The sequence below is a fragment of the Phallusia mammillata genome, chromosome 2 (genome assembly GCF_965637545.1).
Source record: "Phallusia mammillata chromosome 2, kaPhaMamm4.hap1.1, whole genome shotgun sequence".
NCBI lineage: Eukaryota > Metazoa > Chordata > Ascidiacea > Phlebobranchia > Ascidiidae > Phallusia > Phallusia mammillata.
The window spans coordinates 20,842,437-20,861,341 of NC_137253.1; the positions used below are offsets into that span (position 1 = coordinate 20,842,437).

Consider the following 18,905-nt stretch of genomic DNA (forward strand, 5'->3'; position numbering starts at 1 on the left):
ATCAATGAGATTTAACAGAATTATTTTTATCCATTTGCGATCCACAACTTTTACGATGTCCTGCAAGTTTTTTTTTTGCATTTTCTTGGACCACTAGACTTACAAAACAAACATTTTGCACTTTATAGCTCTAAAGATCCTGACAATTGTGACTGAAGTTTATGAGCATAATAATCATTACCTCATGCAATATTGCCAAGCTATGGCAAACTACAACATAAAAACATTCGGTAGCAGGATAATGCTGTAGCGATTGCAATGATGATTTGTGAAAATTCTGCAATTGTTATTTTCCAAAAAAGCTCGTTGGGACTCGATAGATCAAAGCTCACAAAGAAGTTAATGTGTATCAACCCAATTCAACTGTATTGCAAAATGTTTGAACTTTGTAATATTTCCTGTTGCAGTTAATTAGGATGTAGATGCTAGTTGGTGATCTGGTTTTTACATGCTTTAATACTCGTATGTTTCGTCCTGCGCTGTGGTTAGTCGCTGCTTTGTGCAGGGACTGTACAAGAGCCAATCGCAAGAGCACATGTGTACGATTTAACGCCTTCATCCGGGGTATACATTAAAGCGCACTGGTTAACCTTTTTTGTTCTAGCCTTTTCCTTCTATTCTATCGAGAAGTATTAAAAAACGAACCGCAAAGGAAACATCAGCAGCCATTAGAGAAAACACCTCTTACGTCCAGTGTTAGTAGGCCTATGTCTACTGCTCCTCGGAAATAGAACATCAGACGATCTTGGATTTGTTGTTCAACAACTTGTTAAAAGGCACAAAATATCACGCTGATTCACAATCGCATGAGTTTGTTTTAAGTTATGACACAAGTTGAAAGGCTTTCTCCATGGAGTGTGGCCGAGTGAAGTAAAAAAAGACAGGCTGACCAAAGTGGCCGCGTTTCGGTCCATAGGTGTTCGGATTAATGGATTGGCATTTTAATCCCAATTAAAAACTTCCTTAACATCTTGAAAAAATTGCTGATTAAAGGGGCGATAAAATGTTCGCAGTTTTTCCATAGTTTCCGCGTTGGCTTTCTGCTTACCATTGCGAGTACGACCTTTTCCACCTCCCAAACACTTGAGTTGTTTGACATCGCCCACTGACTTTGTGTACTTATGTTGCGCTGTCATCTGACGATAGCAAAAAAACCCCGTGTCTGGATGGCGAACAAAGTCCTCCCTCAATAAAACTTTCGGGATTCCAATAAAATCTTGAAGGTCTTCAATAATTGAACCAGGATTATCTATGAACCGGTTACCGTCTACAACTTTTAAACTGGAAGGGTTGAACAAACGCTGCCACTCTTTAATGTGAGCTGAATAGATTCCATTGGATAGCAGTGTCGAAGCTTGATCGGTGCGGACTAAGTCGACGATTTTTTCTCGCCAATCCGAATGTTTGGAAGATATTTTTTGCCATTCTTCGATGTTGTGTTGCAGTTTTGGAAGATATTCATCAACATATTCCTCAAATGTTTTGTATTTTTTTATCATTGGGTCATCGTAGAGGTCATGTCTTATTCTCTGCAGCAAAAGTGATGTTTAAAAAAAATCAAATATAATCAGGAAGTAATTTTGCACACGTTCTGTAACTTTGTTAGGTTATGATAATTTAAAATTTAAAACTAGCTTGTGTAGTTTTGAATCAAAAACTCAACATTTTTTGTTTCGGTCATAATATAAAGCAGGGTATTCATATCACATCGAACCAGTGTTGCCAGGTTGCGCTTTTGTCGCCGAATTGGGCTACTTTTGACATCGAGTTGCGGGCTGTTTTTATGAGTTGCGGGTTGCGCCTTTTTGGGCGGGTTTGTAAATGACATTTTCTACCGTAGGGCGAGTGATGATCGCATTGTTATTGTGACGTTGTATGTTCATTTTTGATAAAAGGACTGACGAAACTGCACAGAGCGTCGGAGATTTAACATCCAGCTGAGCAAAAGAATGCTTTCAGTCCACGCAATGCAGTTTTCATTTTACAAACAAAGAAATTTAATAACGCCTTCGTTGTTACCACGTAATAAGAATTGTCTCTTGGCAAAAATCATTGTTTAAAAGGTCATCTTGCTTTGTTATTAAACCGAAACATGTTTGTTGGTAGAAATTACAAATAAAAAAAAACAGCCTGAAAAGTGGGCAAACAGAGCGCATGTGTTCAGTAGGTGTTACTGGAAACAGCTCAAATTCAATTTTAAAATGCACAAAATTTAAAATTATAATCCTTTCAGGTGAAAGTAGTGAAAATCAATTGTATTTCAGGTATTTGTAAAATTGGGCTCCTTTTGGGCTACTTTTGACGGGTAAAGTTGCGCTTTTCCTCAATTTGACCTGGCAACACTGCATCGAACAAGGCTAACGATTCTAACCGTGATTGTCTACAAACTTTGACAAGAAAATGGTTGGTGAACCTACATCATGGTGACACATATGGTAAGACGAAAAATTACCCATCTTTATTAGCTTTAAAGACACCACAATTCCTAAGTACAAGTAAATTATATATTTTCAAAACAACATACTTCGTGAATAAAATCGGAAAACGCTCTTGTGGTTGGATCACAGACGATCAGAATCAGTTTTACATCGGGAATAGATGATTTTATCAACTGTGGGGTATTTAAGGGTGGAAAAGCAAAATATACTGGTGTTTTCTCCATTGTAACTTGTCTATCATTTGTGAGCGGCATCATGTTCCTGCAATAAAGACTGTTATTTTTTTTAATTGACACAGATATTCACAATATGTTGGTTATGTTTTTTGTCCCAAGCTATTGGGGAAGTGAAGGGGAATTTCCCACTTGTAGAGTAATATTTTGAGCCATCGGCCCGAACTCAATTCGTTTTTAAGAAGCCCGTTTAAGCCCGAAAGTTTGATTGACAGGCCTATAAATTGAAGCACCAAGAAAGACCAAGACAACAAACACAATAGACAATTCGTCGTTAAAAAGGCGTTTTAAGCCTGTTTGACTTTAGGTCAGGACCATCAACTGGCTACTTATAGCTAATTATATTACAAAATGCTGAAACAGAGTGTAAAGTCAGGGCCGAATCAGGCCCGTTTTTTTAAACAAACCTAAGCCCGAACCCGGCCCAAATCCGACCCGAAAAGCCCGGCCCGACTTGCAACTCTAGTTCAGTTAAAATGTCCACCAGATAGGGGATTCTATAAGTCCGGCCTAATATTACTGAATCATTTTGACCTCATGGTCGAATATTTGATTTCGGCTCGACCATTTTGAGGTTTAATTGTTGTGTGGAGTTTTGATGCATAATGCAGCCTACATATATGCGAAACAACTAATCAGCTTGAGTTAAAGGTTGTTTGATGATTTTTTGTGCCTTTAAAGCTAACAAAAACCTTTAAAGAAACATATCGCGCAAAAACTGTCTAGCCGTATATTACCGCAAATGGAACTGTTTGGGCTGGTGACATGTAACATCATTGCTATACAACGCAAGTTTGGTGTCGCCAAAGGTATTTATTTAAACCGTCAGGAATTTTACTCACACAGGCAACCCTACTCTAAACTTAAATCCAAAGCATTAAAATAAAAGTAACTTTGACATTTTTTTCTTCTTTGCATCGGCGCCAGTTTCTTCCGTGACTTTTTTATTCTGTGCCTTTTGTGAGATTTTAAAAATTTACGCTTTGTTTATGGGCATCTTTATGCATTGTTGCAATGTTTAGTTACTAGTTCTATCCCTGTCGTGGATAACTCAATCGTACTCCATGCTCACATTTTTTGGCGTAATATTGGCGTACATATGTATTAGCGGTCAAGGTCTACCGATCGTTCGATGAATCATATTTCATCATTGCTATTGCGTTAGGTTTCAGTTTTACACACGAAGTTAAATTTTCATTTTGCCTGTGGTAAAATAATGCGATTAAGTAAAAAAACACTTATCCAAAGGTAACACGTGACTACAGACAAACCACAAGCAGCAAGCATTTATGTGGCATTATACTTCATATGGACTGGACCAAATATCTTGATATCATCTCAATTCTCAATACAGCAAAACGTTTGTTGGCAACCAATTGTCAAACCAAAATCAACTCTACACGATATGCTTTTGTCACTTGAATGGAAAGCCGGACATCTTAACAAAAGGTTCCTACACTTGAAACTCGTGCAAAGTCATGGTGAATTAAAATTCCAATGTCATCTTACGGTGTACGCTTGCTTTGTGTGCATATTCTTATTCAAACGCGGTATTTTTCACGATTGAGCTGTGTTTGCTCTATACGACAAAATACGATTTTTGGTTATAACTGAATGACTTGGAAGACCAATGTTTAAAATGAATAAAAATACTTCTAACAGATCTAACTTTGTTAAAATGACAGACGAATAGTCTAACCAATAAATAGGAAGGCAATATGTATTTCCATTTAAGCGTTTCCACTGCTGTTTCGACTGGTCAACTTATGAAGCCATGCTATTCGGTTTACCGGTAAATGTCCAAGTTTGGTAACTCTCCTCTTGTGAAAAACCAACCCTCGAATGCCTCAGGAATTCGAACAAGCGGATGTTGATTTAGAAAGCTAATTATTCCGTGCGTCCCACATTTTTTAATCCCAATTCCAATAACTTTTGGCAGACGATGTCTTTCATTCTGCACAGAAACTGTTTTTTATTTTTATTTCTAAAACAATTTTGAATTAGCTTACAAGTTGCTGAGTCAGTTGCATCGAATCAAAATTTGTAATCACTCATTACATTCAAAAAATCTGACTTGCGTATTTAACACATCCATTATATTACGGTTCGAAATGGAGAGCGATATCACCTTGATGTTTTCCTTGTTGTATTGCTTTATCTCTTTGAGTTGAATTTCCCGCAACTTTATTCTGTGTGTAAGAGTTTCACCAAATCCTAGTTTGTTGGTGATAACTTTCCATTTTCCTGTTCCCATCAGAAGCAACAAACCTAATAATCCAACCACGATGACCTTTGCCTTACGATTTCGATTGCAGTTGTGTAGATTCATATTGTATTTACAAAATATTTGTCTGCAAAAAAACTTGTTGTCAAGAAATATGACTTGCGTAACACAATGTTCAAGTTGGCCTCAAAGCTCACTGGAGACATTTGGTAAGTTATGTTAGGTTTGCCGACAATTGCAACAAGACACACACCAATTTTTATAATCACAAACTCTTTTTTACCCCGAAATTACATTCTTGTTTGTTAAGGTTTGCCCAGAATATGCCTGACAAAATGCATTAAGTGAGTAAAACATACACAAGGGCCACACCCGAAGCAAGTCGTGTGTAATTTCTTTTTACCAATTTCAAACTGCCGCTTACAACAACATCAAGTTAATAATTTAAAAAAAGTAACGCAAAAATGTGGAACTTTTTCCTGAATACAACACACGTAAATACATATGCCATTTGCTACATTTTAGTATCATTTTTTCTCCAACAACGTTTTAAAGTAAATACTGGTCAAATTTTTACAGCAAGCAATTATACTCAGACATCGGTAATCGAATCTTTAAAGACGTGCAGCAAAATAGTTTTTCACCTTAAAATTAAAAACTGTGCAGTAACTCTGCTATTCGTCACAGTTGAACTTTATAATGAGTGATGATTAATTACAATTACAGCAAAGCGGGAAATTGGCAAGTCTAGGTTGTTGTAATTTTAATGCGCTTTTTTATTGAACTGAGAACACGGACCTTATAATTCTCACCAGTCCAAATAATGTGGGCACAATTAGTTTTCATGTACCTCGGGGTCGTGAAACGTTCTGGGACTGATTTTGTCTAATGTGCCAACCGATGTCAACAAGCTTATATGGTGGTAAACTGATTGTTGTAAAGTTGTCATTAAACTACTGATTTACATTGGAATTCTGTACTTGTGGCTAAAAAAATACACGGAAGCTGAGTATACACCTTTATTAAATTGTCGCAAAGTAGTAGTTCGAAGTAACTCAAATCAACAACTCTTTTCATCTTTGCAATCAACATATATCCCAAGAACAGCGTCGAAATATATTTAAATGTACCACGCCTCTTCAGTACGGTGCAGATGTGTCTAATTGTAATCTTTATTAAATGATAAAAAAACAGTTCATAAAATCCTTTATAGTGGCTAAACACTGTCACGTCCATGACATTTGGGTGCAAACAAAATGTTTAAAGACGCTGTTTTTAACTAAAATGCTACAAATTTTTATCTTATTGACTTTCTGTATTCACAGGCTAATGGCCGTAATAACTACTTGCTGTTATATTTCTTGTTGTTTCAACCGCTCTGATAACTTTGTTTCTTATATTCCGGTACATCATATCCAAGATATTTGACCAAACGTAATTGACAACTTCATGCAAAATTTAGAAGTTTTTAATGGAGAAAATATATACCTGAAATTAAACATCCTCTCGAACAAATTGAGTCAGGGTAGAAACAAAACTGAAATCTAGAGTTTTCCACCTCCTGGAAAAGTGCTCATGTCTACTGTATACACCAAAATATGTTGCCCAATTGTGTATCGTAGGAAAATGAGAAAGGTGACCTCTGTTAACTGACCTGCCAAGATGTCCGGTATGCTCGACAGTAATTAATTGTTTAAGTGATAGTGGGGAAAATTACCTACGACTTGCTTCCGGTGTTTATGTTTCACCTAAGCATAATATGCCAGGCTCATTCTAAGCAAATCTTAACGCAATGTGATGTCATGCTAAAAAAGAAGTTGATTTTTTTAAATATGTTTCATGATTTTGACCATGGTTATCTTTTTTCGCTGTTTATTTATGGGTGTCACCAGTGATGTCCTATTTGTGTCACCCTGGAGAACACCTAGCCTCCCTTGGGTAGTCATGGGTTGATACACGTTTATAGGAACCGACGAGCAACATCACGAATATTTAAGTTTATTTATTTACGTTTTCATTGGATTTTTATCTGGTTTATTTGCCATAAAGCAGGATCCGGCCCGCCCAACGGAACTATTAGGCCCGTTGACCTTGTAGAAAGTGCCTCACTAAAAAAATTCTTACTTTTAATGGCAAGAGTAGCTTTTATAGTCTATGTTGTATAAGTTCGCTTAGGTCTTAGGAGAATAAATGTTTATATTTTGACTCTATTAGTCTTCGCTGTATAAACACATTTCCAATTCATTATGTTCTGACGGTGTGCCCTACTTTCACAAAGATGGTATTTTGCCGTTTAAATCTCGTGAGTAATTAGCTGATTTTTGATCTCATTTTTTGCTGTTCTGACGTTTGTGTTCTATCTTTACAATCACCTTTTTTAAAACCATAGAGTGAAAAGGTAACATAAAACACAACGTCATGTAAGTAATCTCTTTGTGCCATTGCAAAGTTTTAACAATTAACAAAAAATAAATAAAATACGAATAAACAAACTATACCCGATACTTTAACTGTGGTTACTCAAACTTAATAAAGTATTAAAGCTATTTTTGAGATTAACTTTTGCTTAAACCCTTCAGAGCCTCTGATGTGCTGAAAAAAGTCTATAATTGTTACATCTAAAATTGTTGTTTCAAATTTTAAAGACTCAAAATGAGTAAAAAAACAAAAGGCAAATGAGCAATTGAAAACACAACAACAGTTACCACATTTTGGGACTGATGCCATTGTCCACCATTTCCCAACGTACTCTTTTGGCTGCGATAAATTTTACGAATCTCCTGCTGCCGCTACATGACTGAAGCAAATATTGACTGAGTTCCTTATATTTCGCGCTGGTAAATGAAAAATGGTAATTCGCGCCTTTGTCGTAATAAAATATATCACAATCCAAAGCTCTAATGTATTTTAACAACGTTTCATTGTAAAAAGGCTCCTTTGAAATCTTCGCATAGTAAACACGCGTTTTTACGTATATTTATCTGTCTAAAATACCTTATTAATCGCACAGATGATCGTCAATTTCTGACATGTGTGCTATGGTTTGAAATTTTTTTCATGGTGATTTCAGATTTTGTATTGAAGTACAGTTAAATATATTCTAATCTATTACATCGCTTGTTTTAAGTTTGTTGACTTGATAAAACCTAAAACGCAACCTACGAAAACAAATTTGCCTCTTTGCTCACTATTTAAAACGACTAATATAAAATCACATACACACAAGTGTTGGCTTGCGAAGTGATATCACTATTTCGCCATGGCAGAAAACTGATTTTTTTTCAAGGGGTTACGCGGATGTTCTTGATATGGATGTTATAGCGCTGCGCGTGGATAGTTCTGATGCGGTGCCTTTTGTAACTTTCGGCTTAAATGATCCGTTTCGCATTTCAAGGCATTTCTTGCTTGAGTTTGGTGTTGTTCGGGCTTTGGGTGGTTTTAATCGTGCTAAGCTTGTGTCGCAGTCGCACATTTGTGCCGTTACTAAACTTTCTTGTGCAGATTTGTTTTTTTATTGATGTTGTTTTTAGTTGAGGCCAGTGTTTTTTTAAGGTGTTTTGGGGGACCGAAATGGTCCCCCAAATTTCTCCAGCGGTTTCCCAAAATGGCTATTTAAGCAAATATGGCTATTTTTTGGTATTTAAATGAAACACTTGCGGTCTCTTAAAACTACTTAGCGGTCACCCAAACCAAACCTTAAAAAAACCCTGGTTGAGGCCATGTTTGGTGTGACTATCTTGCTTAAAGTTTTAGTGGCAAGTCATCAGTGCAGGGCAACCTGTTATTTACCAAATGACGGCTGGTTATTCCGATGTTATTGTGGATGATATAGTACAGGTGTGGCCAACACGTCGATCGCGATCGACTGGTCGATCGCCTGCTTTTGACTGGTCGATCGCCACTAAATTCTCCACAACTAATCAAACGCTTATTAATTGAAAAACAAACTAAATAACATAAAACAGCACTTCTGACATTTTGACACAACGCACAAATGTGCAATCGGACAATAATTATGTAATTGACACTTTCTTTGTTGCGTAACAATTGTTATTTTGGCACCAAATTGTGTCGTAACATCTACAATGCTTTGTCGTCACAACTTGAGTGTTTGCTTCAACGAAGCAGTTGCTATTGATTGGGGGGATTTAAAAGTTCCCACTGAATACTTTGATAAAAATATGTACGTATGCGACGTTTCATTGTTGTAAGAACTACGTGATGCTTGACAATAAAACTCATGACTATAAATAACTGTCAATCAAATCTCATGCTGATATTTTCATTATTGCTTTATGTTACTGGCAGCCTAAATCACGACTGATCAGTCGATCGCGTACAATTAGGAAAAATTTTGTCGATCTTAACGACTGGCAAGTTGGCCACCCCTGATATAGTACATTTGGTAAGAAAATGTAGCACCCTTACCAACCGTTTTGAACGAATTTACTTGTAATACATGTATTTACCACATTTCTTAGACACTACTGCATACAAAAGAACCTCATACAGAAACAAAACCATTTGAAGAGCCTTTCTTTCATAGTCCACAACAATAAAATCTTCGTTTAGGTGTATAAAGTAGGTCAAATATAAAATAAAAGTTCGTTTAGGTCAGTGGTTCTCAACCTTTTTTCTTTCGTGGCCCACTTTCATTGCACAAAAATTCTGTGGCTCAGTAAATTTATATGAAAGAAAGAAACAACTATAAAGTAGGTTCAGAACAAAAAAACTGCAGGACATATTTCAAACAGATAATAAGTTCAAAATAATTTAATGCAAAAAATCATAAAACAGCACTTTCCCTTCTCTAATCAAGCACTTTCAGTTATGGCCGAATAATTGGACAATTGATATGCTGCTATTATCTGGCTTTATTGTAATCACAAAGTAGTGTATTACATCATAAACATACGGGGTTGCAGAAACTCAAAGTAACTTTATACTGCAATAGAATAATTCAAAATTAATTTACATTCCTTCTTAATTCCTCCCCAAGCCATTATTCTTGTAAAATTGAGTGTAGTGACACAAATGAAAATTCTTAAAACAAGCTTTCTATTTGATTGGTCTGTGGCCCAATCAAAATGCTTCCATGGCCCACCAGTGGGCCATGGCCCACCGGTTGAGAACCGCTGGTTTAGGTGTATAAAGTGGGTCAAATATGAAATGAAACGGTCAATTACCGTTTGACCAAAAACGGACACAACCCTTTTAAGAGCAAAATGTGTGATACAGTGTAATCACGTGCCACAGACTCCACCAAACTGACGTAACTTCAATAAGTATAGTTTGTGCACCATTATTGTTTACTCCGTTCCAGGCTAAAGATCAGTGATTCATTGGTGACTGACAACGGCAGCATACGGCAATCCTCAACCCACAAAATTAAGAACGTAACACAGCCTTGTAAGTCAGTATGCCTACTGTTGGTCCAGCAACAAAACTTGTGGGATCATGTACAATGATTTGGTTGAATATTCGGCTTCAGTTCGAACCCAATTTAGCAACTTCGGTGCATCACTAATTAAAGCCTAACCGACTGTTTGAATGTAAATTTAATTTCCAGATCAAACCGAACAAACACGCATTTCAAATTTCTGTTTGAAGGTAAATTGTTTAATTTGTAGTCTTTTCTTTTGTATTTTTCCCAGATGATTTTTTGCAGAATAAAGAAAAGACTTCAGCTATTTCACACACTATTTCTCAATATTGAGGTTTATTTTTAGCAAAAATATTGATCATGGACTTTACAATTTAGTTAGTTTTTGCTGCATACATTTTTTGGAAAGGGGCCACACAGGTCTTACAGGGTTACTTATAGGGGGCCATGAGACCCGAAAGTTACTATTAGGAGGACATGGTGCATGAAAGGTTGAGAACCAGTGGATTAGCCCATACACTTACTTGGGCAATCGTGAGAAAACAGTATAATGTGTTTCGACTGCCCAAATTAGACTCTAGTTGTTGTTAATGTTTGAGTATTTTTGTGTAATCTTAACAAATGCCCATTTTATAATCACTATTTAGATTCGATAGTTAGAATAACAAAACCATTTTTCCCTCCAGTGAACTTCACAGCAATGGTATCAGATCCCTGACATTACATTACAATGGTTTATTTTTACAACTTTTGTACATTTGTGATGAAATGATCAGGGCATTTCACCAAAAGAACATAAAACTGTTGTAAGTCAGATATTGCATGTTGCTGCCAGGCATAATATAAAATTTATAGAGCTCTTCTGACAACTATATTTTAATCAACGTTTCGACGTTGATAACGAATGATTGGGCCTCTATCTTTGAGAAGGTGCCTGTGTTGCCCCGTTGGTGAATATTCCATGACTCGAGAAATAATCTTTTCCTGCAGTCAGGCTTCAGGGCTACAACAGACGCCGCATTGAAATCAATCCTTGTGATTGGGAAGGGCCGACTTTTTCGCGTTGGCAACGCTCCGTTGATATTTTTATCAGCGGGTGGCAGGGAGTGACCTCCCGCTCTCCCCGATATAAATTAACGGACATTTCGCGTAGGAAATAGAATAAACAACACCTCGTTGTTCAAAGTTATTGATTCGATTTCTTGTGACTCAGTAGCTTGCGGAGAGTATTGAAAGGCCTCTATCTTCAGGGGCGGCTCGTGCATTGGACCTGCGGAACTTCAGCAACTGACGTTTCCTGGTGTGTGTGTTTTTTTCTACAAAAAAGAATTTCCTGTGATACTGTAGCGATTGCAATAATAATTTGTGCAAATTCTGCAATAGTTATTTACCAAAAAAGCACGTTTCGATGTAGCAAAATAGCTTATTACATTTTAGCCCTTTCCGTTCCATCATTTTCTTTCAGTTCTATCGAGAAGTAATAAAAAACGAACCGAAGTGCAATTAAGGCTCCTGTTTAGAGTTTCCGAGACTCTGCCGTGACAATCTCAGGAACTTGGGAGGTTAAGGACGGTGGTATCTGTTTAATTTGATGCGAGTATAAAGTAAAACTCCAACAATATAGCCTGATAAACTTGCGACGAACATACTTATTTGAGTAAACATGGCCAAACTTAAAAGTCATCCCTGGGGTTTCATCACAGAAAAACCTTACCAACTTAATCTCCTAAAACAGTTAAATCACATTGGCAAAACACTCTCTGTCCGTATTTATCCAGATTTTCGGCCCGCGGGACGCATTCGGCCCGCGAGAGTATTTGTTCTTAATATATACCTTTGAAAAACTGAAGATTAACTGTTGAAAGATAATTTACTGCAAACGTATTCCCGCAACAACATGAAAAATCAAGTTTACCTAGTGTCAACGGACGCATAAAATGATCCAAAAGCAGTTTGTTATATCACGCTGTAACGCAGTGGTTCCCAAACTATAATGCGCCGCGGCACACTGGTGTGCCGCAAAAAATATTGAAATTAAAATCAATCATGTAGAGTAGTAGTACCAGGTGCTTAGACCATTAGCCCAACATGCTCCACGTCTCTGAGATGTTCAACTAGGCTATTTAACTATGAGAGTGACCTGTATAGCGGCTTTATGACCTCATAATTAGTGCCTTTTGTCAGCTAATTTGCATTTTAAACTGAAATAAAAAAAATTAAATATATTTTTTATTCAAATGTTGGAAGTGCCCAAGTAACCTTTGTTTTTTCTAAAATGCGCCTTAAAAGAAAAAAGTTTGGGAACCACTGCTGTAACTTCTCGTGAATGCGCCTCGGTTATACCGCGGAACGTTACAGGAGGGGAGAATTGAAACGCGGTAGAAAACTGAGTTAACAAATACAACTTAGGCAATTTCAATCAACCCAACGAAATGACATATTACAACATTGCGGTTAAGTTGGCATTAATTATAGCAGTTCACATTTTGGAGTCATTAAACACACACACACACACACACACACACACACACACACACACACACACACACACACACACACACACACACACACACACACACACACACACACACACACACATGTTGCAATGATTGGTTCATTTTACTGTACAACGTGGTCGAGTAAGGTGATTTACTACTGCATTAAGTAAATTCGTTTGTGTTGCATTTTTAGAGACGAATAAGGCTAAATTAAATATTGTGACGACTGACTAATTAATCTTCAAGTGAAGGCTGTTTACCGTGATTGTCGGCGAGTGTTTAATTCGATTTGTGACCTAAATTAATTCATAGCTTTTATGTGTGACTTATGGCATGCTGTATTTTCTATAGTGCTTGCAGCGATTGTTTCATCGTCTTGCGACTGTTGATACGTGTACTGTACCTGTTGACCTGTGTCGCAAAATAGTTGATAAGTTAGTCATTGGCATTTTTGTGCGTTGACATATGTCAATGTGTTTCGTTTTCTTGTTTAGAAAACCGTTCCCGTTTCCGTTCTCATTCCTGTTTCTGTCCGTTCCTGATTGTGTACGACGTTGTGGTTGTTGCCGCTGTTGTCGCTGTGGATTATTACACGTGATTCGGGAAGTGTGATTTGTGTGGGAAAGGGCGGGGCGTGTTTCAACGTGACAAACCCCTTTGTGAAGCTCAGCCTTGCAGGTCGGCCGTTTAGAGTCTACAACCATGCTCCACTGAATTCAAAAACTAAAAGAACTAAACCACGTTGCGTTATCACACAAAAACTTGTAGTCGATTATTACGTCACACAACGCAATAGATTACAACGCAAGTTGTAGTGAGGAAAAGCGGAAATCAATAGAAATCGGCAATTACTGGAAAATAAGATGTCCTTTGCTTGAAAGTCGGTCTTCCACATTCGCTCTAACTTCTCCTGCAAAGGCTTTTGAAAAGTCTAGCCCGATGAGCAGCAATCTACCTGTGGGAATAACAGGTATCTAATAATAAGTCTAATAAGTGAAAGCGCATTCAATTCCGCGTTTCTCGGAAACTTGTTGGCGGTAATAGGCAGACAATTAACAGCGAACACCTCGGGAAGTTCCACAGTTTTGGAGCCATCGAGCGAAGCAACAGATATATTAACTATTTTCCCCTCGCGCGTGCGACTGTCTTCATTGACCGTTTTTAGCGCCTTGTTGCTAGGTTTACCCCACTTTCCAAGCTTGTCCGTCAGTTTCTTGTCGTAGAAAGTAATGCCCGAACCAGTATCTAAAACAGCGTACGTATCGACAGCCCTACCGTTAGCACGCGGACTTTGACCGCAACCATCATCAAGTTGACGTTCTGCCTACCAGAGGAGACATGACAGTCCTTTCCAATCGCCGACACAACCGAACAAACAGTCCGTTCCAGCGCAGGTCCAAGAAACTCGTCCTCTCTCTTCTCTGGCGGATGCAACAAGGCGTGACGAGCTGCATTGCCGTCTTTCACGGTGCATGCTTCGGGGCTGTTGCACTTTGTGGCAAAGTGTTCAAATTTGACACAATTATCACAGCGCCGGGTGACGCGCAGACGATCACGGTAAGATCGGGATTTAAATTCCTCGCATTTCGCAAGCCCATGGTTTCCCGAAAAGCACTGGCACAGCGGGGCAGCGAGAAAATAATGCACGTGTGGGCCATCAAAAGGCCGATGTCAAATTTCAGGGGTATAAACAAGTGTCTATCCCAATTTAAATGGACTATAACAACTGCCCATGTATGACTGATCGATAATTTATAGATAAATCAAACTTGGGGTGGTGATAAATTTCTGATTGGGAATGGAAAGGTCCGGCATGAGCCTTAGGCCAAGATTCTTGTTCTCTTACAGCCTTACAACGACATGACTGGAAGCCTTCACGTGACCACTTTTTTCGCTTTCTTAGCTTCGTTGCGATACAAGGTTTGATTTTTGTTATTTGCGGAAAGTTAGAACATGCCGTTTTCAATGGTTTTGAAAATTTTAACAAACTGGCACAAGCATGTCTGTTTCTTTTTCAGTTTAACGCAGCAAACACTTAGTATTTTACGGTCACCAAGGTTAGCAAGATATATTACTCAATTACACAAATAAGACAACCAAAGCACAATAGCGTCTAATATTAGTTCAGACCGGGCATAAATATCCTTTTGTGGATGCACTGTTGTTAATACCCACGTATCAATAAATGTCAAAATAATTTATGTCTGACAGCATGTCGAGCATTATTTCAATAAATTGATACAAATACTATTCTGTTGCACGAAACGGGCTGGGAACCGTGTGTCTGATTCCTAAGTGAACGAAAACTTTGACGAAATGATTTCGTCGCTTTAAACGATTTAGACCGTTTTTACTGAAGGGTCGTAGTGTAAAATGTGCACCGATATGAACCACCACAACAACACTGAAGGGTCGTAGTGCAAAATGTGCACCGATATGAACCACCACAACAACACTGCCCTTTTCGTTTTTGTTTTTTTTGTTTACAATGTACGGGTTTGTGCCGTAGGCGCAATCGAATTTTATTGCGCCTAAGGCTCCAGTCCTTTACTAAAACTCACAAAAACACCGTTAGTGCAGTTGTGTAGGCTTAGACGTATGGGACAAATTTTTCATGTGAAGGCGTCGCCAATGGTTCAGTGTCGTAGTCTTTTTCATAGCAATTTGCTGTGAGGAGTACTGCTTGGACAGATCTATTAGAGTGCGTTGACTTTATTATTCTTTGGCTCATTAAGAAAACCCAATGCTTGTGAAGGAAAAAGAGTTCAGGTACAAGTTGTAATAGCTGTGATTCGGCCTGACCATATACTTGTTCATTTTATTGCATTCTTGCTTGTTTCGGGCTTGTATTTTTGGAGTTCTGTTCAGGTTAGGCCGAAAACGGGCCCTGCATGCAATCGACTGTCACAGAAACACATGGCGGCAAACAAGTGTGTCATGTGACCAAACATTGCCGTGTGGTTTGCAGTCATTAACTGAAGAATAAATAAAATGTTAGCATTTGTAAATTTAATTTATATCGATGTGAAAGCTTCTTGCACCTGAATTTCAAACACATTTAGATGTGAATTTTACCGTAACACCAATAATAATAAGGGAGTTTATTTTTAGAATGTAATTACATTTTCTTTGTATTATATTGCAAGTGGTTAACATGACTTAAAATTCGTAAAATTTCAGCCCGAATCGTTTTTGAGGAGCCAATTTAGGTCCAAGAGTTGGATTGACAGGCTTGCAACAAAAAATACGTAACCCAATAGACAATGGCTCAAACGGGACGTCTTAGGGCTACTGGGCGAAGTTTATTTTTTATGCAGCTTTTGTAAATTCCAGCACAATAGTAAACATGAAGGTGTCGGGTGTGTTTTTTCTTGTTATCGCAACGGTTGCACTGAGTATATTTTTTTACCAATACACCGAGAAACCATTTCCAAGCTTTTTGATCAAACACGATCGAAGCTTCGAGGCAATTTACGGAAGCACCCAGTGGAGAAAATATATGCCCGAAATAAACATCTTCTGGAACAAGTTGAATCGGGTCAAAGTAAACAAAACAGCTTGATTGAGTTTTCCACCGACCCAAGAAAAGTGCTGATATCCACTGCATACAAAAGAACATACACTGTCGGTGAGGAAGTTATCGGACAGATACAGGCAAGAGATTTCTATGGAGCTAACAAAACTTACGGGGGGGATTATTTTAGAGCAAGGTACGTGAGTGCTAGAAAAAATGAGAATTCCGTTAACATTCAATCTCTGTGTTCATAGGTGATATAATACCACAAGCATGTCAACAAACTTTAACTTAACAGATTAATTCGTTTGAATTCACGAGGATTAAAAACGAAAGACGGAGTTCCTGTGTCCATTTACGATCATGGAAATGGAAGATATACTTGGCGAACCGTGATACCATGGTCCGGTTTAATCAAATTAGAAGTGGAGCTTGTACATTCCAGTGAAGCTGTCATCGACCTGATCATGCAAGCAAGTTCAATAAACCCCTTGTTGTTTATTGGAACGTATCCGTCAGGTACCAAGGAAGAGTGCGACATAAAACTAATGTAAGTCCTATTATGTCGTTGTTTTTGGAACTGAGTTGTGTGTTGACCAGTAAAACTCAATTTTATATTTTAGCAAAAAAGATAAAATGCTTTGCGACTTTTCAAACAAAACGCTTGGAACGACTTGGTTTTGCTATCGCCCTGTCAACGAAACATGTCCAAAAGAAATGCTCTGGTACCAAAGAATAAAGGCAAAATTAGAACATAATGAGCGCAATGACCTGTTTGACACAACACTGAACAGAGAAATTGTTATACCAAATCAAATTCGACTCAAAGCCGAGTTCAGCAAAGCATTTTACGCTCAAAATTTGCCCCAATGTGGGACGGTTTACCCAAAGCAAATGACTACTGCCGCTTCCTACTGGTTTTTATCTCAACGGAAAATGGAATTCTTTTCGATGCAAAAACACGCATCGTGATTTGACCCGTGCTGATAAGTGCCTGGCTAACAAACGTATTTACCTTATCGGGGATTCGACGATGCGCCAGTGGTACCTGATATTATTCGAAAAACTCCAATTGACTGATGACGTAGACGGAAGTGATCTTTGGTCACAACCACGAAATGGTAACAATCGACTGAAAAACATCACAATCAAGTACAGAGCACACGGACTTCCTTTGCAAAACCTGGGACCTCCTTACATTGTAAACACTTTGGACGAAATAACTGAAAAAGGCAATGTTGTTGTGGTGTTTCATTTCGGCGCACATTTTGATTTATATGACCCGTCGATTTTTATAGAACGTCTTTCGGTCATTAAAAACGCCCTGATTCGATTGAAGCGACGAAACCATAACGTCAAAGTTTTTGTTCGCCTGGGGATAAGATATACTTTGTACAGTCCATTTTGTCCAACAGAATGGTATTTGTACCGTTTTAATCAAATAATGCTCGGTATGCTGTCAGACATGAAGTATTTGACATTTATTGATACGTGGGGATTAACAACCGTTTATCCACAACATGATATTCATGCCAAGCCTGAACTAATATCGGACGCTGTCGCTCTTTGGTTGTCGTATTTGTGCAATTAATTTCGTCGCTGAATTTGGTAGGAGGCTAAAGTCCAGTCCTGGTTGCGGTAAATGTTAAACGATAATGGCTTAACTAGTTTGTTTTTATAGCAATGCAAAAATATTAGAATTTTGTATAGCAATGCAAAAATATAAAAATTAAAAATATGCCACTGGCTTTCTTTTTTTCTTTCACCCATATTTGTTTTAAGTCCATGTTTATCTAATATTATAATATATTAACGAATTATAAAGTAAATAATTTATAGCCTATGTACATATGTAGCAGACCATATAATTGTAATATTTCACAGGAGTTGCGGGTTCTATTTTTGCAGAATATTCTTAACACTTACAAAGATAAGAAATTTACTGTTGCATTGTGGGTACAAAAGATAGTATAAATAGTGTTGTTTTTCTGTAAATCAGTGTGTTTTCTTACTGGATCAAAGTTTTTACGTGAAAACGATATTTTGCTGAATTTATTCAAGAACACAACTGAAAGTTAAAGTTCGGCTTCATATCTCAAGTAGCGTTTAACCAGCTAAAGCATACAGGACGGGGACCCATTAATAGGCATTAACATTAGCATTTATTGTGGTGTTTGAAGTAAATATAGACAACGTCGAGGTAAACGCTACACATACCATATTGGAAACGTAACTTTTATTTAATCTTAATAAGATTTGCATGATTTTTTTATGCAAATATAGGTTTTTCAAATTTACGAAAATTTAGAAGGAAACTAAGATTACTAAACATTATTATTTTCCTGATTGCATTTGCAAAATGGAATTTGTTTTAACATTATGTGAACGCAAAAGTGTTTAGGCACAATTAAGTAAGTTTGTAGCATGAGCAAACCAACGTAAATTGTTACATGGTGAAACCGTCTTGGGGAAATTTAACATTACAACACATAAATTTCTCACACAATTTCCTGTTTCTCTTTGCTGCTCTTGAATTCTCTAGCACTTGAATCATTGCAATGTGAAGTTTAAATTCTTTTCCTTAGCGCTTTAATCTTTTATTTGTCAACTTAAAA

At 37.5% G+C, this 18,905-nt stretch overlaps 1 protein-coding gene and 1 pseudogene across 2 annotated transcripts; one reads left to right on the forward strand and one right to left on the reverse strand.

Annotated features, from left to right (window-relative positions):
- Positions 1-708: 708 nt before the first annotated feature.
- LOC145213129 (heparan sulfate glucosamine 3-O-sulfotransferase 6-like) lies at positions 709-5,000 on the reverse strand. The gene is made up of 4 exons (XM_080081364.1): positions 4,800-5,000; positions 4,462-4,625; positions 2,525-2,699; positions 709-1,529 (listed from the first exon to the last, which is right to left on the reverse strand). Exons 1-4 carry the CDS (start codon positions 4,998-5,000, stop codon positions 942-944), a joined length of 1,128 nt encoding a protein of 375 aa, XP_079937490.1. The 3' UTR covers positions 709-941.
- A 9,114-nt stretch (positions 5,001-14,114) lies between these two features.
- Positions 14,115-18,028, forward strand: LOC145213130 (NXPE family member 3-like; annotated as a pseudogene). The gene is made up of 4 exons (XR_013856810.1): positions 14,115-14,333; positions 16,029-16,486; positions 16,589-16,840; positions 16,914-18,028. The product of XR_013856810.1 is annotated as an NXPE family member 3-like (transcript).
- Positions 18,029-18,905: the final 877 nt, after the last annotated feature.